General features: G+C 41.8%; 1 protein-coding gene across 1 annotated transcript in view; it reads right to left on the bottom strand.

Moving 5' to 3' along the window:
• Nucleotides 1–24,552, bottom strand: part of IPO9 (importin 9) — a 71,166-nt gene that overhangs the window by 38,510 nt on the left and 8,104 nt on the right. Inside the window, exons 5-9 of the mRNA XM_088451148.1 lie at nucleotides 17,009–17,097; nucleotides 14,685–14,771; nucleotides 13,537–13,656; nucleotides 1,324–1,424; nucleotides 1,108–1,166 (exon numbers count right to left, since the gene is read on the bottom strand). Coding sequence (XP_088307274.1) covers nucleotides 1,108–1,166; nucleotides 1,324–1,424; nucleotides 13,537–13,656; nucleotides 14,685–14,771; nucleotides 17,009–17,097 — 456 coding nt within the window. The remainder of the gene's footprint in view (nucleotides 1–1,107; nucleotides 1,167–1,323; nucleotides 1,425–13,536; nucleotides 13,657–14,684; nucleotides 14,772–17,008; nucleotides 17,098–24,552) is intronic.

Raw genomic sequence — 24,552 nt, 5'->3', positions numbered from 1 at the left:
CCCTTTTTACCTCCACACCTCACTTGTACCTCAGCTGTTCACAGTGCGGTTTATATTCCTCTGAGAATGTTTTAAATGTCTTAACGATTTTTGTCATAATAAATTTTATTTTATGAAAAACTTTGCAACACCCATTGTTGATGATGGAGGAATGAAAAGATACCTTTATAAGTGGAGGACAACTTACAGTTTTGTGAGTACTGTTACGCTTCTCTGCTTTCAAGTATTCTGTTTGACACTAAAAGATACCTTTATACGTTTTGCACCGCTTGATAGGACTGTAAGTTCTAGGTGTGTGCATATACCTTGTGATTAATCAAAGATACCATGATAGGAGTGTTCCCATCTCTATAATCAGTGAGTCGGGGTATGCCTCATCTTCTTTCTTCAAATTTAGTTTTGAAGAAACAATGTTTATTACAACTTTTAAAAACACGTTACACTGAAGTCATATATATACCCTTTTTCCCCTTATCTGCGGGACCTCTGGTAAAGACAAAGAGGACCTTAGAACTGACGTCTATAACTGCATTTATACGGATAAGTATAATTATTCTTTTCACTGTTCACAAAAGCACTATATACAAGCAGCACCGTTTTTCATTATTTTTTGAACACTAGCTTTTTTTACATACTTCGGCCTTGTTCGATTATGGAGGGTTTGCTTTTTTACTGGTAATATTTAGAAAAGTTCTAATTATATTAGAAGTAAACCCCACTTCGCTTATTCACACAACTACTGTTAATGCAATTTTAAACGTTTAAAATGTGGATTAAAATAGGATAAAAAGTTTTTACAGTGATCATAAGCAATGTTTATAGGTCTTAGAACATGGCATTCACAGCGTGTAAACGTGAACAATCCCTTAATGTTTTGCTTTAGGGCTAGCAAGGAAGGAAAGTTACTGAATTCAGTTTGTAACACCATTTGTGGAGCCAACTTTTATTTCTGGAACGGTCTTAGTGCATTCAGAAATTTCAAATCCAAATTTCTACAAAGCTAGGAAAGAAAACATTTAAATATGAAGCAGCACAAACAGACATACCATTAAGTATACATTTTTAAGTTAGCAGAAGATATTGTACAAACAAGATATCAAAACTCACCATCAGAATCCACAGGATCCTCAATATCTTCTGTATCATTTACCTCTGTCCTGACATAAGTGCATGCATTAAGGAAACAGAACCCAACTTGGAAAATTTTAATAAATAGAGCTAAATATCAAAACTAAACAATTTAAAAAATAAACAATGGAGTCAAGGTGTAACTGTACATGGCATTTATGCTCAATTCAATCTTTGGAAGTAATCATAGGATATAAAGCAGCACTCTCAGTCAGTGTATTCCAAACGATAGGCAAAATCTGCTGCATCGAGGACACCATGTGCTTAGGAAAATTCTTCACTAGTGCAGTAACTGCCTGAGACAAAGATATACAGCAGGAAGCACATTATAATCATAAGGTCACATATAACACTTCCATAAATCTCACAGGATGCAAAACAAAAACAAGCTAGATTAGGTTTTTTTTTTTTATGCCAACAATATAAATACATGATTGGCTAAACGTAGTTATTTGCGGTGACATGTCACACTTACATACAATTGCGGTAAAGCGGGACTTTGTGTTTAAAGTAGAATTGTCATTTCACCTGCTGAAGCTTCTGTTATATGTTGTGCTCTTCTCCGTATTCACCCTGCTCCCCCCAGGGATTAGGAAAACTAGCATCTCAATGGCAGAACTAGCTGACAACCCTTCTTCCACTTAAAAATGTAAATTGCAACTTTCCTCAATCCCTACTACTCATTCTCCTTCCTTTGCACAGTATGCCATATCGGCTGTCACAGTCCTCTGACAGGTAATTATTACTTGACAGCAAGAAATCGATTTAAAAACAACACCCAGACCTAAAATCCAGAGAAGGAAAGGGTATATAACTGCAGCAAATTAAAAGAGTATTGTCCACCTCACAAAAACAAGAAATTGTAAAAAAAACTATGCGCTGTTGTATACCCTTGTGGTCTAGTGTGTATAACCAGTTCACATTCTCACTCCAGCACACAAGTGTATACATAAAATCACTCTATTTATTATGATTAACATAAAACACACCAGTATAATTATGTAGAAAATGATGTCCGGATCTCAGCGCAGCCCTAATTCCAACTGTCAGAATGATCGTCGCTCCGCTGGGCGGTTTACTCCTTGTTTAGGCAGCTGTATGATGTGCCACTGATGTCTACCAGGTATTAGCAGGCTATAATTTCCTTAGGGTACCGCCCGCCAGCACAGCTGAATGTTGGTAGTTCAGCGGACCAGGTATATTAGCCGCAGTTTAAGCAAAAAAAAAAAAATCTTTCAGGCAGTAAGTGAATGGAGCAGTCTTGAAAAAGGTTACAGCTGTAACCGAAACACGTCGCTGGCTGCCGACACTGTGGTGCATGGTATCCTGTGTTCTTCGGGAATAGATGACTGCGTCAATCACTCACTGCCTGAGGTGAAAAAGAAGGACGTTGAAAAGCGTAGGTGCTTAACCTGTTTTTAATTGTCCCTGTGGAAGACCACCTGCCTTAATTCTAAACCTGCATCTGGAACTCTAAGATTCTTTTCCAGCTCACATTCAGCTATACGGACTCTAGAGCGGCATTTACACCTGCTCCCCAGTCAAGGGTAGAGCTTTCTTGCCAGCCATCCGTGGACGCAATCCACCTTCGCGACAGCAGGAGCTGTACCAATGCTATGTTGGGATTACCACCACCATACTGTACGTGATCCCACGTGACATCTGAGCGGCTTTCTTCCATCACCGTGACAGCCGGAGCTGTAACAAGTCTGAGGTCACCATCACCGCGACAAACGCGGTCACACAAAACATCTGAGCGGCAACCCACCGTCCCTTATCTCTCCCAGTTTGTCGGGTCGAGTACACCATCATCTGGGCACAAGACTTATATCAACCATAGCCGCACTCCCTTACAGTTTGACACGAGTCTCTGCAGGTAAACTACAGTCTGAAAATACCTTGGTTTTGTGCTATGTGTCTATCAGCCCTTCAGTTGACACAATATACTTTACTATTGTCTTTAGCAGCGACTGCAACGCATTCTCTCTAGAAATAACCAAGTCATTAATTACTGCAGTGGTTTATACCCCGGGACCATCTTATGAGTGCTATCATTCTAGCTACCTTTAATGTAAACATTACTTCTATATGTATATTTAACATCAGCTGCTAATGTTATTTGTTTTCTATTATATATTTATTTTATGTCAATTGATTTGTGTGTGATAAATTGATACTTCCAAACTCTATGGTTGTTTCTTTTATACAGTAAAGCCTCATATCAAACTGCCCAAAAAGTACTCCCCAATCTGGTAGAGTAAACCTTGATGTTTTCAGTAACTGGTTTGCCCATGCTGATGTAAGCCTGTTGAATTAAAACTTTAATCAATCTAGCAATAGTTTGTTATTTTGCTGGCCAACCTCTTTACTGAACACTGTAAAAGGTTATCTGTTTTATGTAAAGGTGAAGTTCTATCCATATAGATAATAAAAGTTTCGACCATATGTACTGTTACAAATGAAGATACTGGACACTATAGGAAGAGACATTATGTCAATGTTAAGAGATAACATTGTCCTGGTGCAAGTGGAACATGGACATCTTGTACTGGGAAGACAGCCCAGTAAGAAGAATAGCCTTGTGATCATATGAGAAATGGTGACCTGCAATACAGAGCACTCAATACAGAAACCCAATTGCCTAGGACATAGTCAGAAGGAAGACAGTTTTCCGAGTGAGGAATTTAAGATAGACAGCTCCATTGGTTCCAAAAGAGGAAGTTGGAAATCTGAGCAAATCAAAGTCCCTAGGAGCGATAAGATTGACATAAAGAGGTTGATCGTGAAGGTCTCCCTACGTCTAGAAATACAGTGGGCAAAGAGCTAGACCTTAAGTGTGCCCAAACTCAAGCCAAAATTAAAAACATCTTGCAAAAAAAGGACAAGAGATGCACAAAATTCACGGGAAGCAATATGGAAAGTCCTCTTCATACAAGGAAATCATCATTTTCACACCATATGATAATTTTCAAGATACCGTTTTCAATGCTTTAAAGCAGGGTGTAAATGACCACCTCAAAAAGAACCTCAACAGTCACACCCTTAAAGCTAGCATGTGATGCTAGAGAGGACCCTGGCTTAAAAATATTATATATATATATTAGGGGTGAGCGGGTTCGGATTTCTGAAATCCAAACACCCCCCGAGTCAGGCTCGACTTTTCCCGCCTGACTCGGATCTGAAATCGAGGCAAAACGTCATCATCCCGCCTTCCGGGCCTCGCGGGTTTTGGATCCTATATAAGGTACCCGCGTCGGCGCCATTTTCTCACTCGGCTGTGGACAGTGAAGAGGGAGGGTGGGAGTTAGGGCTGGCTGGGCTGTGTAGTGTAGTGCAGAGTAGTGTTGTGCTGTGCTGCTGTTGTCCACTACTTCAAAGTCCATAGGGGCTGGCTGGACTGTGTTGTGCAGTCAGTTCTCCATAGGGGCTGTGTCCACTCCAAAGTCCTGTGCACTGTCCCAGTCCTAAAGGGGTGCTGTAGTGTTGTCCAGGGGGTGCTCTGTCCATCAGGGGTGCTTCCCCCCAAGTGCTAAAAAAATAATATATTTTCTGTGTTTGTGAATTGTGTGCGCAGTAGCCGCACGTGCATCAACAAAGTAGTGCCAAGCGTGCGCCTGTGTCAAATAAAGGGCCGGCTGGCTTGACCGTTAAAGGGTGCTGTAACCCCCAAAGTACACTCCAGTCCAAACCAAAAAAATATATATTTTCTGTGTTTGTGAATTGTGTGCACTGTGGCTGCACGTGCATCAACAAAGGAGCAGCGCCAAGCGTGCGCCTGTGTCCCATAAGTAAAGAGCGGCTGGCTCATTTCTTAAAGGGTGGTGTAACCCACAAAGTGCACTACTCTCCAGCAAAAATAAAAAAATATTTTCTGTGTTTGTGTGCGCTTTAGCCGCACGTATATATCAATCAATGTAACATAAATGGAGGACCAAACTTTCTCCGATAAAAATAAAATAGGGAAAGATCAAGAACCACTTCCTCCTAGTGCTGTTGCTGCTGCTGGGAGTTGTTCATCATCCCAGAGAGGAAGTAGGAACACCACCACTTTTACTAAACAATTGACCCTCCAACAGTCCCTAGCGATGAGGATGAAGTACGACAGCAGTCATCCTGAAGCAAAACATATAACTGAGGCCTTGACTGCTATGTTGGTGTTAGACGTGGGTCCGGTATCCGCCATTAGTGCAGTGGGATTTAGACAATTGATGGAGGTAGTGTGTCCCCGGTTCCAAATCCCGTCTAGATTCCACCTGCATCCTCAAAGCAACAGCGACAAGCGTGCGTCTGTCTGTTAAAGGGTGGTGTAACCCTCAAAGTGCGCTCCACAAACAATAAAAAATTCTTATTTTTTTTTCTGTCTTTGTGAAATGTGTGGGCTGTAGCCGCACCTGCATCCTTAAAGCAGCAGCGACAAGCGTGCGTCTGTCTGTTAAAGGATTACATCGGTGACAGCATCCAAGTAGGCATGTCAGACAGTCCGTACCTGTACTGGCAGGCAAAAGAAGCAATTTGGAGGTCCCTGTACAAACTGGCTCTATTTTACCTGAGTTGCCCCCCCTCCAGTGTGTACTCCGAAAGAGTGTTTAGTGCAGCCGGGAACCTTGTCAGCAAAAGGCGTAGGAGGTTGCTTCCACAAAATGTGGAGAAGATGATGTTCATAAAATGAATTATCAACTCTTCCAGGGAGACCAGCCTCCAGAACGTACAGAGGGACCTGTGGTTGTGGATTCCAGCGGGGACGAATTAATACTCTGAGGATGAGGATGTACACAACACTGAAGAGGGTGAGGAATCGGAGGATGAGGACGACATCTTGCCTCCGTAGAGCCAGTTTGTGCAGGGACAGATTAATTGCCAGCTTGTTTTGTGGGGGCCCAAACGAACCAATCATTTCAGCCACAGTCGTGTGGCAGACCCTGGCGCTGAAATGTTTGGTTTGTTAAAGTGTGCATGTCCTGTTTATACAACATAAGGGTGGGTGGGGGGGACAAAATTCCATCTTGCACCTCTTTTTTTTCTTTGCATTATGTACTGTTTGGGGCCTAGTTTTTCAAACTGCCATCCTGTCTGCCACTGCAGTGTCACTCCTAGATGGGCCACGTGTTTGTGCCGCCCACACGTGTCGCTTAGCATAGTCATCCAGCTACCTCGGTGCAACCTTTTGGACATAAAAACACTATTGTGAGGTGTGAGGTGTTCAGAATAGACTGGAAATGAGTGGAAATTAAGGTTATTGAGGTTAATAATAGCATAGGAGCAGAAAAACACACAAATTCTGTGATTTTAGCTGTTTTTATGCTTTTTTAAAAAAAAATACAGATCCAAAACACAAAACCCAGAACCCAAAACACGGAAGGGTGGTTTTGGCAAAACCAATCCAGATCCAAAACACGAAGAAAGATCCAAAACAAAAACACGAAAAGTGGCCGGTGCACACCCCTAATATATAAATATATATATATATTTTTTTTTTTTTCGAAGCCGAATGATTGGCAGACATGATTTGTGAGACGCCAACTTGCGAATGGCGACAAGAATCCATCTTAGAAATAGTGCACACAGCTCCATTTTGTCAAGAGCACATAGTACACAAAACACAATGGAGCTATTGAACCTTTTATGTAAGTGTGCACAAAGTGTAATATTCAAAGTTTACTAATTTATTACTATTACTGTGAAATAGAGACTATTTAGTATCTAAGGTCTAATACATAAGTAAATAGTGTTTGGTATTGTACTGATCTAGCCTTTCTCAACAGCTTTCCGGTATCATTGGGGTGAAGATCGCAACATGCATTCTCAACTTATGGACCGTAGAGAGTTAAAACACCAAAATGTACCATGTAAAATGTTAGCAGCTTAGTTATGCATGCAGGGGGGGAATAAGGAGACAACAAGCTTTTGGAGGCTGATCTGTGTCCATTTGAAGTGACTTGTTTAGCATTTGTATCACACTGTTGGGATAGGAGTTTCAAGGTGGGGGTTTGGGAGGCCCTTTTCACAGGTGAGGGGAGGAGTATGGCATTCTGAGAACACACAGGCCAGCAGACACACTTGTAGCAGGGAATTGGAGGAGAGAGGTTCTCTCTCTCACAAGACAACCAAAAGAATGGGACTCTGTACCCCGGGAACATGGCTAAGTATATTGTTGTTAAACTGTACAGTAGTTAGTCTATTTGGATATCTGAAGCGAGTTTTGTGTTAACCTGTTATTAGCTTATCTAGATTGTATGTAATAAGTTTGTAGTTTGGTAATGGAATTCATAAGTCTGTGTTAGCATACAGTGGTTGATATAATATGATCTAGTCTGTAATGTTATCATCTACACTGTAGTGTACAATAGTCTGTTCATACTGGTTGTTTTAGCAGCATGCAGGAAAGGGATTGATTATGAAGTTATTGTAATATTTGTAATGATTGATGCTGGTTGATATAATTGTTTGAGATCCTCTGGTGAGCTGTGTTAGGGCCTTCCCATGTGCTTGAACAATAGCACTGCTTGGGAGAGATAGGCTTAGTATGTGTTATATACTCATGAATGTAATCATAGGCTGGTATCAGTGTTATATTATGGAAGTTTAATTAATAACAGCTTTGAATGGTACAAGTAATTACCGTGTGGAAGATTAATCTGCAGTTTGTTAAAGATGGCTACCTCCATGTGGCGTGAACAAAGGAAATTCCATGTGCTTCACGTTTCCCTATTGAATCATGTGTTTGATTCAATGGAAGTTGTGAATTGCTAGCCTTGTGGTTATAGTTATAATTCTACCCAGTTTTGGTGTTGTATAGGTCAGATAGGTATATTGTAATTATTATAATTGTGATCATTAATGGATATATGATTTACAGAGTTACAACTTAATGTGGGTTTTCTTACTTTCAAAATGGAGTTTGTCTAGAGACCATGCGGTTTGGACAATAGGGCATGTATCATTCCCAAACCCCCACACACACCATCACCAGCCATCTTGGACATGTGCTCTCAACAGACATTGATATCTCTCTCATTGTATTTTGATCTGTCTGTCTCTCTCCCTCTGCGCGCGCCCCCGTGTCTCCCCCTCTGCGTGCGCCCCCGTGTCTCTCTTGTATTTTGAAGTTTAATCATGCATATGTATATCAACTGTACCTTGTGACTGTATGATTTATTTGCGCTTATTATATTAGATCATAGCATGTGACTATCAGTACTTTTACCTTGAATAATAACTTTTGTGTTTTGGACCACAGTTCCTAAGCCTGAGAGCATTTATTATGCGCCACCTAGTGGTTTAGAGGTTTTAGGCAGGATTGTCTTAAAGGTTATATAGAAGGTCGTAATTCCGATGTATGTATATATATATATATATATATATATATATACACATATACACACACAAGTGGAGGATCCATCAGCGCCACCTGGATTCTATCTATGCAAATATACAATCTTACTGATAACTGGATGCACTTTCCCAATCGGTTCTGGGTGTCAGCTTAAAACAAGAGGTATAGAGATAGCAGTGGTAATCTGCTATTAAATGAAGAGACATTAGAAAAATAGACTTGATAGAAAGAGACAGTAGAGCTAAATAGTGAAAAAAATTAATACACACAGAACAGATTTTATAAAGTGGCTGTGCAATAGTGCAAATTAGATATTAGTGAACCTCCATATTTTTTTTTATAATATATATATATATATATATATATATATATATACATACACACACACACACACGCACACATATACATACACACAATTCTAACAACATGGACTATATTGAAACTAAGGGCGGAAACTCCCGTGGATCGCTATACTTGATAGAATTTTTAAAATACTATTTAAATCTAATATCTAATGACTATTTAGATTAGATCTAGGTTAAATAACTTAGTCTATATGCATATATATATATAAGTTAAGAACGTTTGGGGCAATATTAATCACAGGAAGTGAGGTCATAGATGGTTGCCAATTAACCCCCATCAGTGGGGTATATGTAGTCCCTATCCCTAATGGAGTTACACTACCCTTGAAGTCCATACAACGGACGAAACGCGTTGGGAAGCGCCTCACATGTCCTATATGAACTTGCCTGAGAATTTTTAATAAGATAAGCATTTGGCACTTTATCCTAATCTTGCATATATTGCACTTGGAAATACTTACTATATTTGAAATTAGGATAATTTTTTAAAACACTGGTTTTATTGATTCAGTGATTTTTTATGTCTCTTGTATTTTATGTTTTAATTATGTTCTTAGCTCTAATAAAATCTTGTATATTTTTATGTATTTATAATATTCGCTTTTTATATTTTTTAAGCTTTTAAATCTGGAGGTTTACTAGTACTTAACCAGATTATTGCACTGTCACTTTTTACTTAAAGTCAAATATACTTTTTTTGTGTATATAAATGTACCTTTTTATTTTAAATAAGGTATATAAGCCATCTATATATGGAGGTTCACTAATATCTAAATTGCACTATTGCACACACTATAAAATCTATTGTATGTGTGTATTAAAATTATTCACTATTTAGCACTACTGTCGCTTCTTATCAAGTCTATTTTTTATATATATATATATATATATATATATATATATTATTATTATTATTTTTTTCTTATATTTCCAATACTACTAGCTGGGGATAGGCTGAAAAGATCAAAGTTGGAATGAAAACCTGGTAATGTGTGGGAGCAAATGACAGTCGATCATATGGTCTTTAACGCTGAAAAAAGGACAAAAAAAAAAAAATTGTTGAAATTAGTTACATTTGTGTGCTTTAACAAATTTGTCTGAAAAACCATTTTGCATATTTTCCAGTGTTTGTGAGCAAATGGAAGACTGTCCACCTACATGGCACTATCCACACCCACAATGCACTAGTCACACCTCCTCCACTTCTCACAATAAGCCATTGATCGTTTTCAGCTAAAGGCCCATGAAGCTCTTAACCAGGGCCCTGGATGCAACAAAGAAAAAACAAATAATCTGCTTTTATCAGGTCATATAAATAGGGGATCAGTGTTACCCTTTTGATCTTTAAAAAAAACAAAACAAAAAAAAAACAAACTTAAAAATAAAGTAATATAAACACTCCACACAAACACCAGTGGAATAACATTTTGTTAAATAATGTTTATGATCTGGCAAATGGGAACACAGGAGACACGAGAAGCCTGTGCGTGCTAACAGAGGAACATATTTTCTGGCTTTCTCCCTGAGGTAAAGCTCATCAAGGAGGACAACAACCATGGCCCAGTCCAGAGACCGTCACACTGACCAAAGAGACAGGTTCCCCAAACCTCTTGACCTGTTCCAGCCACATAAAATATCAGTGTGCCTAGCTGCTGCGAAATCCTCCCTCCAACAATACTTAGGAGTTTATTGCACTAAGCATTCTAAAGAGATAGTGGACAGAGATAAGTACCAACCAATAAGCTCCTATCACTTTACAGGCTGTGTTTGAAAAATGACAGGAGCTGATTGGTTGGTACTTTTTATCTAGGTCCACTTTATCTCTCTCCAAGGCTTAGTACATAGACCCCTTAGAGCAGAGTTTTTCAACCACTGTGCCACAGCACGAGTGGTTGTCAAGTGTGCCGCGGCAGTCAGCACAGCGCATATGTACTTGAGTGTTTTATTCCTGTGGACGCCAATGTGTGTGTATTTTTTTTATGTGGGATCCAATGTGTATGTTTTTTCATTGGTCATGCAGGCCGCATCGCCGGATGGTGCACTTTGGCAATTTTAAAATCTTGTGTAGTGTGCCTCGAGTTGAAAATCACTGCCTTAGAGAGAGCACGAGACTAGGGGATTCTCGCTAAGAAGTTTCATACAACAGCAGCAGGTACCTGATAGCGCTCATGTATGAAGGTCACTGTTACTGTAGTGAAGAGGTTCTATTTCTTCAGTGTACACCCCACATACATGAGGTATGAAGAGATGGTTAGGTGCCAAACACTATTCTGCCTCCTCTCCAGCCATTGAAAACAACTCCACATGGGGAGACTGTGCATGCAGCAGCGAAAAAACAGTAAATTAAGAAATAAACAACTGCCTTAGGCAACTAGTGCAGAATCCTCCAAATTCTAGAGCACCTAGGGCTCCATTTACTAACGAGGTTTAGCCATTTTAAACAAGTTGGGAATGTTATTAGCTGCAGCTATTTATCATCATTGATAGTACTCTTGTGATGCAGAGCTATATAGTTTTCATATATACACATGAAATTACAGGGTTCTGATATTGAACAACGAGCAGTATTTGTAACTTACCGCTCGCCTTATTTTCGGTTGTCCAGCATGTGTAAAACAGCGCTCACAAGCGCTGTGGTCTCAGTCAAGCTGCCCCGGCATACGGGTCTATATCCATTGCGGCTCAGTCCCGGCCAGCGAGGCAGAAGTGCGGCGCCAGCAGCCCATGGTAGCCGCTCCGGGGGTCTCTCACTGATTCCCCCCATCAGCGCTCTGTCCCCAAGACCACCCTCCCCCAGCCCCTGCCTCCCGCTTACAACCTGGCACTAAGACGGGGCCAGGGGAGGAGGAAGTAGGCGCTGTCTCTGGCTGGCTGCATGGGCCTCCATGTGCCTCTCTGCTCGTACTCCCAGTGTATGGCTGGTGCTGCCCGTACTCTGCAGCACACGTCTCCTACTTACAGGATGGCACGAAGTGTCCCCCGGGAAGTTCACCTGTGCCGCCGGCAGCCGCATCCTGCAACAGCCTCAAGACAGAAATGTTGTCTGATGCTGGAATATCATGACTCATTACACTTCGCATGCGATGGGGAGCCAGACACGACAAATGCGCTAAACTCAGAAGAAAAGAAATTTGGCTTAATTCGTCAGTGCAGCAGGAAAGTCAGTAACAGCGTTGCAAGGTTGATTTTCACTAACGCTCGCTGGAGAGCACCTCATTGATAAATTCAAGTGTAAAAAAAAAACAAAAACAAACAAACACGGCAATCGGTAAATATCATAAAATGGTAAATGGAGCCACTAGTTTATACTGAGGGTCAGTTGGAAAGGTGTAATAGAAGGGAGGAGCCTCTGAAGCTTTCCAAGTAACTCCTAACTGCTTGGCTCCTGGATTGGCTTTTATACTCCATGCTAGCATTGACCCTCAAATAGGATGATAGAGAAAGGATTAGTGTGACCTGTATTAAATACTCTTTGCATCTAGTATTCTCTTTCGACAAAATTGGATGAGAATAGCATACATATGTGGATAAATCCTTTTTTATATTATTTCCAAAAGGTGTGTGTTTTTTTTTGTATGTTCTATGTACATGGAATCCTGCTTAATGAATGAGAAATGTATGCATTTTTAGATTTTCAATTGACCTTGGCATAGTTGTGAGCACAAGTAGACTTTTACACAGCTAGGAGCTTGGTTTAATGAAGTAAGGAGCTTTTGATGACTGTAGTATAAAAAGTATCATTCATGACTAGGAAAACAAATCATACTTCACACTATATATAAAAAAAACCCCAAGCACAATTTCTGGCTGAAGCCTAAAGCAAGTACAAAACTGTAAAAAGTAAACAGGATAATATAGGCTATTTCTAGGGGATAATTTTCAATGCTTCCGATAGGTCCTAAACTGCATATACAAAATATTGAGTCATCTATGCATGTTCATTAAACCAATGTTATCAACCCATACATTCCATGACATACATCATATATAAGAGTCTTTATACAAAATTACATCTGCTACAGCACTTACTATAAAGTCCTGGAAAATGTTGCATGACATGTTAGTATTTACAGAGTAATCAATATTTTGTTTTTAACAATACTTCACATAATCCATGTACAATATCCACCCTCAGCAGCCAAATAATTTTAACACATGCCAAACCACAACATTTTAGCAGTCTCATTTTATTGATGTGTTATCATTACAGCTTAGTCTTAATTATTTCTGTAAATTTTCACATTGTATGGTGCCATACACCCTATTGGCTTCACAGAACTAAAAAGTATTCCTGCAGAATTCTGCTTCCCATGTCCAAATTAGTCTCTCTACCACATTTGGTGACATTCTAATTGTTAGGTCAAGCTAGAGACAGATTTGAATACCGTTGGGGGGGGGGGTAGTCAAATTATGGCTACCCTGTAAACCTCTGGGTTCAATGAAGCACAAGCCAGTAAACGTAAACAATTACATACAAATCAATTTACCCGACATACCTATATCATCTACTTCACTGCTCCAAATCTGATCTCACACACACACACACACACACACAGGCTGCAATCTCTTATGTCGCATAGCACCATGAGTTTCAGAAAGTGGCTGTGAGCATGTACCAATGGTGCTTAAAGTAAGCGATTTTCACAGCATATACTGCAAGTGCCCTTTGAGGTTGCCCTTGGAGCGAAAATCACAAGATTTAAGTTATACCTTCAACACTTCCATTTTCAAGCCACTGTCAGAGGTGGGGCCATCTGGCATTTGTAGAGCTTGGATAAATGCCTCGGTGAACTGCTGGACCACAGGAAAGATGAGAGCATGTGCCACACCCTGTACAATATAAAACATTTGTTATATAGTAAATAAACCAGTTAAATACAAATCAACATGACTATTATTCAAACAGGATTTGACGGCAGTTAATTTTTTTTTTTTTTTATCAAACCCCGTAAGAGTATCCCAAACCACATGGGTTTCAGGCAACCTTGGAGCCTGCTAAGGGCACCCTTCCGATCTTTCGGACTTCGTCCCACAAATGTGTAAGTGCATGCCCAAAGCTAAAAAATAAAATCCAGCAGTTTAGAGCCAAGATAAGGGCAGCTTTTGCAAATCAAACACTTGTGCAATGCTTACTTGTTCACTATGTAGATCTTTAGCAAAACATCTAGTATTTCATGTAAGGCAGACTTCATCATTCCACCACTAGATAAATCGGCAGACATCGGTAATATGGATAGCGTAGCGTAACTCAACTACTGAGATTAAACCCAATGATATCAGGTTTGTGATGTGTCTGTGGGTACCAGAGTGTAGTCAGATAACTCCCCATATACCTGGCCCCTGAAGAATGAAACATTGTATTAAGTGCTTTTTGCACTCTGCTATAGAGCATCTGTTAAACAATTAGGGTTATATTTGCAAAATACACACTTTGGGTATAATTGTCACATTGAACTCTTTAAAGATAGGTTTTGTTTAAATAGGTCATTAAAGGTTTTAGAGCACTTCTGTCAACGATAACGAAGGTGCTTTGACTTTTGGCAATCATAACCAAATTTCAGTGATCGATGCGACAAACAAAACTCAGTTATACACAAATGATACACTCTCAAACACAATTAGACAAAACACAAATCTGTACGCAAGGTTAAAATTTTTTAAAAACCTTTTTTCAGTTGTATTCCCTAATGTATATTTGTTGTACATACTGCGAGTACCCGCACATTATGTATAATACACCATACAGGCACATTTTGCCCAGAATGAGCTGCTGTCATTCTCCTACTTGTTCCATTAAAACAGCAGAGAAATACTTCTACATAAAAGAAAGGGAGATAGACTTGAGAAAGCAAACTAACCTTTTCCAGCATATCCATATTACAAACCATATGGGCACATGTAGTAAAGATTTCCACAGCCCGAGAGCGGGTACGGATACTGTAAACCTGCAAAGATGGAGCGAGATATAAACATTGAAAATACAAATCAAATGATATATCTCTCTCTCTATATCTATAGGTCAACAACCGGTTCCAAACAAGCTGAAAGGAATCAGACCAGCACTCAATAAATATTCAATCACTGTAAAAATTGTAATGTTCCAATCGAATAGATAAAAAGGACAATACAACAGGGATCAAAAACAAGCCATAGAGCATAATGAGGCAATATTTAGCAATTCAGATGCATGTTATTTGAAAGAACCCAGGGAGCCATGCTCACAACCTGGAGAGCCCCGACAGCCGTTTCGTCTACCTTCATCAGTCCCTTGATAAAGGTAGACGAAACTGCTCCCTGGGTTCTTTCAAACAACATGCATTTGAATTGGTAAGTATTGCCTCATTATGCTCTATGGCTTGTTTTTGATCCCTGATGTATTGTCCTTTTTATCTATTAGATTGGAACATTACATTTTTTTACGGTGATTGAATATTTATTGAGTGCTGGTCTGGTTCCGTTCAGTTTGTTTGGGACCGGTTGCTGATATTTATTTCTTCGGACCTAACACCTTTCCTCTTATTTGACTGTGTGCATACAGTCAGGTGCATAAATATTGGGGAATTGACAGAATTTTCATATTTTGGCCTCTATTCACCACCACAATGGCTTTGAAATTAAACAAACAAGATGTGCTTTAACTGCAGACTTTCAGATTTGAGGGTAATTACATCCAAATCAGGTGAACGGTGTAGGAATTACAACGGTTTCTATATGTGCCTCTCGCTTTTTAAGGGGCCAAAAGTAATGGGACAAACTAAGCAATCCTAAACCTAACTTTCACTTTTTAATACTTTGTTGCAAATCCTTTGCAGGCAATTACAGCCTGAAGTCTGGAACGCAAAGACATCACCAGACGCTGGGTATCATCCATGGTGATGCTCTGCCAGGCCTCTACTACAAATGTCTTCAGTTCCTGCTTGTTCTTGGGGCATTTTCAATTCAGTTTTGTCTTCAACAAGTGAAATGCATGCTCAATCGGATTCAGGTCAGGGGATTGACTTGGCCATTGCATAACATTCCACTTTTTAGCTTTCAAAAACTCTTTGGTTGCTTTTGCAGTATGCTTCGGGTCATGGTCCCGAATGCAAATGTCACACCTAGAATCAACTCAAGACCTTTTACCTGCTTAATTGATAATGAAATAACAAGGGAATAGCCCACACCTGTCCATGAAATAGCTTTTGAGTTGATAGTCCCATTACTTTTGGCCCCTTAAAAAGTGAGAGGCACATATAGAAACCGTTGTAATTCCTACACCGTTCACCTGATTTGATGTAATTACCCTCAAATTAAATCTGAAAGTCTGCAGTTAAAGCACATCTTGTTTGTTTCATTTCAAAGCCATTGTGGTGGTGAATAGAGGCCAAAATATGAAAATTCTGTCAATATCCCAATATTTATGCACCTGACTATGTATAAAAAAAAAAAAAAAAAAAAAAAAGGGTGCCTGTAGAGTCTCATTGTGCTGTGAAATTAGTAGGGATACACACTTTATTAGCGTGTTAAAGGACCTCTTCCTGTTATAGCCTATAGTACAGCATTGGAAGAAAAAAAGAAAATGGCAGCACACATTAGACCACTATTACAAATTATATCACAGCTTGCCACTCAGACTGGGATTCCTTTATGAAAGGAATCACTGTTGTAGACAGATTTTAAAAGGCAACCGTAACTTTGACGTTACAAAAAGCTCATAATAAAAGCCATGTTTTACCTATCATGTGTGCAATGGCTGAATCAATCAGCTCCCTTGCACACTACAGAAAACAATGTATGGTCAACAATAGCCCCAGTTTCAGAATGGCGTGGCTCAGCAATGTACTCTGCAACTAACCATCCTAAAAACAGATGTACATACAGTTGCGTGCAGCTAGGCACAACTTTAAGTATTGGGTGAGTGTTAAAGTTCTAAAAAGCAATGCTTTCAAACATCTTCATTTTCTGAAATGGCTTCCGTTGAATTTCTTTTACTCCATTTAATAAGACTACTATTTATTCTTTGATATGTGCTTTCTAAAGTTGATTTTAAGCTATGTATGGCACATACAGCATTCAAATTAACTTTTTAAAGTGGATGCTAATATATATTCTGCAACACTGCTCAATTCAAGATATTAATCACAAAAGCAAGAAAGGGGTGTATAAATCCAGAACATTAGGAGGAAGTGAGGGGACCACATACATCACTCATGGTGAAGATTTTGTACATCTCTGGCAGAATGACAGGAGCAACCAAAGGCATCTGTGTGTCTGTCACTTCTCTGGTAAACTCTGTAAGAAAGGGTTAGCGATTTTACTAAAGAAAAAAGGAGCCTAGTAATGACTAGGATCAGAATACTTAACACTAGAAAATATAGTACAACAGAACATGAATTTTTGAAAGGGATAAAGAACATGTTCATTACATTCATCAGCTAAGCCATGAAACTATGAAGAAATCAATAAACGTCTTTTGCAGACACAAGGGAAAAATACCAGAACTTTATATTCCAGGTCATGAATGCATATCAGGGACTCCCATCTTCTTACACTAGTAGCTCCATATCTTGCGATATTTAAAGGCAGCATTACTTGCTTGTAAATAAGTATATTTCATGGTTAAAAGTTTAATTAACATCTGCACCTCCATTTTTGCAAACTATGGTGCTCCGACATAAAACCAAGCCCTGGCAATTGTAAACCTTCACCACTGACGACAGGTTAAACACTTATATAAATGTATTAATGTTTTCCACAAGCCTACCATACCAGCCGTAGTCTGCAGACAATACCAGCCATCTTACCAAAATCTATACACTATGGGGCAGTCACAAAGCATGTGCCAGAAGATACTAAAGACTGTTCTGGTAAAGATGGGAACAGGAGTACATTGTAAGAAAGAGAAGTAAACTGCTACAAAAAACAAATTTGTAGCCAAGACCTGCTACAGGTAGTAAATGGGAAAAAAAAAAAAAAAGAAGATAGGAAAGTGTGATGGGTTTAGTCTACATGTAAAAATATATTAAAGAATTAGTTTTCTGAAAATGAAAGACAAAAAGAAAAGGACAGCAATAAAAGTACTAACTGGAGTATGTTATACAGATAGCACAAATTAATGTATTGAAATTCAATTACTACAAATATAAAAATATGGTCTTCGTGAATGATATTATTTGTCCAGATAGATATTTGAAATATTAATAGTGGTTCTGGCATTTATCTATATGCACAATTAGCTTTCTCAAGTAGTAAAAATAACTAAATGGAAGCAGCACTCTGCTGAACATATTATCTAATAGAACAGATACAGGTAAGGAGCATTTACTACCATCTCCGATCAAATTTATTTCTTATTGCGCTAAAAATATACTGGTAGGTTAACTGGTTCCCAACAAAAATGTAAGCCTAGCGTGTAAGTATGTGTGTGTACATGTGGTAGGGAGTATAGGATTGTAAGCTTCACTGGGGCAGGGACTGATGTGAATGGACAAATAATCTCCGAAAAGCGCTGCGGAATATGAGTGCGCTATATAAACTAATAAATAGCTTGTAATACGTATCTAAAATAAGGGTAATATACAGCCATCATGGTCCTGAAGTGTATCAGGTATCTCATCACAAATTTAGGGCAGTAAAATACTTTGTAAGGAAACAATAAAAGTCTATGAATTTTATTAGAACAACATTTGATCAAGCCTTAATAACAAAATGTAAAAACATTGATGGCAAGAAAAATAAAAGGAGGTCTAGTATTTGACCACTAAATTATAAAAAAAAATAAAAAATAAAAAAGTTCCCATCTGTATTACCAGAGGAGAAAAAACTGCCAGGAAACAGCAACTGCCCATGCATTCCATTAAATATTTATTGTCTTAACACAGAAGGTTTTTCTAACAAAAGTAGAGGCCCCCATACACCAAGCGACATATTGTCTGATCCTGCAGTAGGATCGTAAACGCAAATCCACCGGTCGGAAATGCCGCCCATCGAAGTTCTCAGATTCGTCTGAGGATCGGCAAAATTATACATGTTAAAATCCACATAATTGCATCATATTTTGATCGTGATCGGCAAATCTGTGAAATCCCAACACTGGATGTCACCGATCCTCCGACCTTGCATCTTGCGGCAATCTGACACCGATGTATGGGGGCTATAAGGCAGATAAAGCACCAGGTACCAGTAATGCATCTGTGCTAAAGCAGCCAAATTAAGTTATTATCAACACTAACAGTCAGTGCCACAAAATTCACAGGAAATGTGGTACCGGTCTTTACACAAAATATATACGTCTATCACACCGATTTCAGTTGTAGGTGAATTAATTGAAACAACACTAAGGTATACTATTCTGAAAAAAAAATTGTTACACAAATTCATTTGTTAACTATCAGAATGGTTTTATTCATAACAAATATGATCGCTTTTTATAAAATGGTTAAACAGGATTTTGGTGGTGCAACCAATGAGATTTTTTTTTTTTTTTTTTAAAGTATATCATGTTGTCCCACATACAATAACAGTAGTTAATGCAGTGTTATGCACATAATCCATAGTAATAACTTTCGTACTTGCACATTAAAAAGGAATGTAATTCGATAAAAGATGGAAAATAATTTTGGAATTATAATTGACAAGACAACTGAATAGCAGGCAAGTAAATCCCAGTATGCAAAAATAAATAAAATGATAAATGGAACTGGAATAGTATTAACTTAACTTGAATAATTAGTATAGATCATTAAAATAGAGTCATTTTAGGCAACAAACTTCTTGACATTAAGCAACAGACAGCTGTGCAAACCTTCACTTGAGCCCCCAAAACTCCTTTCTGTTTGGTTGTTGTATTTGTTGCATTTGTTTGTTATAGCTTGCAATGTTTGTTTAAAATAGTTTCTTATTCAATATATTAATTTCAGTATTGAAGGTTGGAAGGCTGTCCAATACAGCCTCTGTAGTGTATCATGTCTCCAGTCACTGTTCCAGATTCAGAGGCAAACAAACAGAATGAATGACGAAATATGAATAGGATTGAGGAGTGTTAAGATTATTAGTTTTTACTGACAGTGTGTTTTGAATGACAGCCTTGTTGCTGGGTAAATTGAGTATTAGTTTGGGTGTGATCAGCTGCTTCCAAGGGCCAGTCATATAGTTTGGGGGAGTGGTTATAGGGGACTATATAGGAGCCTGTGGTCCTTGGGATCAGCCTCTTTGAAAGAAATTTTGAAAGCTAAGTACCAGTGCCCCTGTGCCATAGCCCAAGCAGCTTAATTTGATCATGCCTCGCCCACGTCGCTCTGCTCCCCCACCCAGTCAGCTAGCTGATTATGCTAGCCCCCTCAGCTTGCCCCCTGCGCGTCCGCGCCCCCCCCTTTCCCCACCTGTGCTGTCCCCACGTCCTCCTTCCCCCCCCCACCTCACCTCTGATGCTGCCGTCCTCCCCATCGGCTCCCCCTCCTCCCGTGCACGCTGGTGCGGCTGCACCAGCGCATCATGCGGGTCCTGCTACCCCGGCGGAGGTTGTGCACTCGGCAACCTCCCCGGGCCGACTCACTCCCCACGCGGCTCCGGCGGGAGCGTCCGATGGACGCTCCTCGCCGTCCCGCAGCGGCTGGCACTTCCGCTGCGCCAGCGGGGGCGCGAGTGCTCGCGCCTCCCGCTGGTTACTCTGCATCGGGTCCGCCGACGGGAGCGTCCGATGGACGCTCCTTGCCGGCGCCCACCAGCCACGCCGCGGCTGCCGCTTACGCTGCACCGGCGGGGGCGCGAGTGCTCGCGCCTCCCGCTGGTTACTCTGCATTGGGCCCGCCGGCGGTTAGCGTCGCGGGTCACGTGGGGTCATTAGGTTTTGGTCCCCGGGGAGCGGGGGGTCCCGCCGGCCTGGTCTGCACGTCGGGCCCGGCGGCCATCTTAACCCCGGCGGCCATTTTGAGTAGCACCCCTGGGTCTATCAGCCCCATGCTTAGTCAACCTGCCCAATTTTGGCCTAGGCAAGCTGTCCCTTCCACCTATCAGAATCCATGGTTCCCCGCCAACAGTGCCCCACCTCCCATTTATAATGCGCACCCCTTGTCAGTCGGCTCATCCTGGGGTCAGGCTTCATGGAGCTCCGGGGCGGCCCCCCCATTTATCCCTCCACCTCAGTTGTGTCCTCTCCGCCTTTTTATCCCAACTACTCTGGGGCCACTTTTGGACCTTACCCTTTCTCAGGTTTTCATCCGCAGCTTTATTTCCCTTATTTGCCAATTTCGCAGCAAAGCGCATCATCGGCTCCCATGCCGATTCTACCTTCCGCATCTCCTGTCATGTACAGTCAAACCTCCACCAGTTTGTCCGCGACGCCCGACTTCACGCTGGTGCCTCCGGCTCGTCTGTTAGCCGCGCCTGCACCCCTTCCGCCTACGCCCGGCATTCCCACCCCCCCCGCGCAGATGGTAGTGACTTCCAGTCCTGTTGTTCACCAGTCTACCCCGGTTGCAGATAATCGGAGGGCGATCGAGGCTCCGTCAAGCGAACCAATCACTGTTGCAGCAGCTGATCCGGTGTGCGCGGAGAAAGGGACGACAGGCGAGTCTTCGGCCACGACGAATGAGCAAGTCGAGGGAGCTGTTCCGGGTCCATCTGGTGCTGGTGAGCATGAGTCTTCTTGTTCGTCTATGTCTGACTCCTCATTCTTCTGGTTCCCCTGCGCGCCCGCGTAAAATAGCCAAAATGGTTGCCAGGCGTTTAGCCAAGAAGTCAGTGAGTACAGCTGCACAGGGCGTTAGTGTGGAGCTAGCTACAGTGGCGGCAGGGGCTGATTCAGTGCATTGTGCGAACACCGCCGTTCTTCGCGGCCTGCGAAAGAGTGTGAGGGGGAGAATTCGTAAAGGTAAATTTGTCGACTTCTTTACGCTTACCGAAGATATGAAAAAGGCTTTTGGTCAGGCTAAGAAGGCGGGGGGTATGGGCGAGGAGGCTTTCTGTAGTTTCACCAGTTGGTTGAAGGGCATGCTGGTATTTGCGGCGTGCTATTTGGAGACGCGAGCGGATGAACATGTAAACATAGTGAGATATATTTTTTTTAGTGCTAGACATGTTTGTCCGTTCGCGGGCCTTGGCATGGCGGGAATACGACGTGCAATTTAGAAGAAAGCATGATGGCAGCAAGATTATTCCGTTCGGAGCAAAAGACGTAGAGGTGTGGTTAGAGGTGTCGCAGCAGCGTCGGCCCCCTTTGGACGGGATGCATCCTCGCAAGGGTTATGCTAGTGGTAGGACGGGGGCGACGGGAGTTATGAATGGCAAGTGTTTTGCTTTCAACGACTCCCGGTGTACACGGGGGTCGTCCTGTCGTTTTCGTCACTCCTGTCGTCTCTGCGGGGGGGAACATCCAGCCAAAGATGGCCGTAGAGGGTCTGCTAGTGCCACCCAGGATCGTGAAGGGTCAAAAGGAGCTGGTTAAGGCTCATTCGCCTATTTGTTTAGCTGCACTAGCTCGCTGGTTGGGTCTATATCCTCATAAGGAGGACGCTTCTTTTTTGTTAGAAGGTTTTTCGTTCGGTTTTTCTCTGCCAATAGTGGGTCCTTTATGGGCCCGGTCTCCCCGTAACTTGCGCTCGGCCAGGGACTACCCAGAAGTTGTGCAAGCGAAAGTTAGGGCTGAGGTGCTGCTGGGGAGGATGGAGGGTCCTTTCCCTGTTCCTCCGTTGCAGGATCTTTGTATCTTTCCGGTAGGTGTGGTACCCAAGAAGGCCCCTGGGAAGTTTCGTTTGATCCAACACCTATCATATCCTGATGGGCGTTCGGTGAACGACGCCATTCCTGATAGTTTTTGTAGAGTGAAATATCAAAGTTTTGATGAAGTCTTAGGTTTAGTGCGCAGTTTTGGGCAGGGCGCGCTGCTGGCTAAGTTAGACATTGAGTCAGCCTTCCGTTTATTGCCGTTGCACCCAGACGCTATGCAGTTTATGGGATTCAAACTAGAGTCAGGTTACTTTGTTGACAAATGTTTGCCTATGGGTTGTGCGGTTTCCTGTGCCTATTTTGAGAAATTCAGCTCTTTTCTACACTGGTGTGTTCATGCCGGCACAGGACAAGCGGGCGTGGCACACTATTTAGATGACTTTCTCTTCATAGGTCCAGGGGAGAGCGACGTCTGTGCAGACCTCCTGTTTTCCGCTCAAGCTCTGTTTCGCAGTTTAGGAGTTCCCATTGCGCAAGATAAGACGGAGGGTCCCATTTCCTGTCTGTCGTACTTGGGAATTGAGATAGACACGGTTGCGGGTTGTTGTAGGTTACCAAGCGACAAAGTGGCTAGATTGTTAGAACAGATTGCGGGTTGTTTAGCAGTGGACACGGTAAGATTACGTGGAGTTCAGTCACTGCTGGGTTCCTTTAATTTTGCTTGTCGCATAATTCCCATGGGCAGGGTTTTCTGTAGGAAATTGGAGAGGGCCACTGGTCGAGACAGCCGCATCATCATATTCGTTTGTCGTCAGAGATTAAGCAAGATCTTCGGGTTTGGACCAAGTTTCTGGTTCAGTTCAATGGCGAACGTATTTGGCCAGCGCCTCCAGTGGCAAATGGGTCATTGCAACTGTATACTGATGCGGCTGGATCATCTGGTTTTGGGGCTTTTTTCAATGGGGAATGGTGCGCTACTGCTTGGCCTTTAGTTTGGCGCGACGAAGGCTTAACTAGTAATTTGTTGCTCTTGGAACTGTTCCCAATTGTCGTTGCTGTGGAACTCTGGTCAGCGCGTCTGAGTAACCGGCATGTAATTTTTTGGTGCGACAATTTGGGGGTGGTGCATGCTATTAACAACCAGCGAACGTCCTCTCCGTTAGTTTTGCGTTTGCTTCGTCATTTAATTTTGCGCTGTTTAGAGGCCAACATACGTTTTAGAGCTCGTCATGTACCGGGTGTTGTTAACGAGATTGCAGACGCATTGTCTCGTTTTCAATTTGAACATTTTCGGGCGCTTGCACCGTCTGCTTCTGCTGTTGGTTTGACATGCCCCCCGTTTGTGTGGCAGATAATCAGGCCGGCTTAGAGGCTTTGGCGATGCAATCGCTCGCTCCATCAACTCTCCGCAAATACTCGGCCGCATGGCGGGATTGGAGCGGTCACTGCGCGCGCCAAGATTCGGAGGGTAAGTCTCCGAAGGAGTTGCTGTCATCCTTTGTGTGGGAGAGATATCAGCAGGGGAGGTCCAGGGCCTACGTGGCATCGGCGCTTGCGGGAGTCTCTTTTTTTTGCAAACTAAAAGGTTTGCTTGACCCAACCAGGTCTTTTCTTCTTGCTAAGGCTCTAAAAGGTTGGGCTAGGCAGGCTCCTGCTCGCGCCGATTCCCGTCGGCCGGTGGACACCCAGCTTTTGGCAGCATTGCTTAAGGTTATGGAGAAGGTAGCTTCTGATTCGTTTGAGGCTGCTCTTTTTCGTTTAGCTTTTTCTGCTGCGTTTTTTGGAGCTTTCAGGGTTAGCGAATTAGTGGCAGTTAATAGTTTATCTGAGTCCTCCGGGTTGTTGTATAAGGACATTGTTTTTAGAGATGCGGCGGTGCTTTGTAAGCTCCGTCTCTCTAAAACGGATCAGTCAGGTAGGGGTAACTGGGTCACGCTTGCGCAGCAGCAGGATTGCAATATTTGCCCGGTTCATTTAGCATCGCAATACATGTTAGTGCGCCCAGTTGGGGGGATTCAGTGGTTGGTTCATGCGGATGCTAAGCCTCTCACAAAGTTTCAGTTCACTGCGTTATTTAAGCGA

This window comes from Taudactylus pleione, unplaced genomic scaffold, assembly GCF_031769625.1.
Source record: "Taudactylus pleione unplaced genomic scaffold, aTauple2 ptg000538l, whole genome shotgun sequence".
Lineage (NCBI taxonomy): Eukaryota > Metazoa > Chordata > Amphibia > Anura > Myobatrachidae > Taudactylus > Taudactylus pleione.
This window is presented reverse-complemented; position numbering and strand designations above follow the sequence as displayed.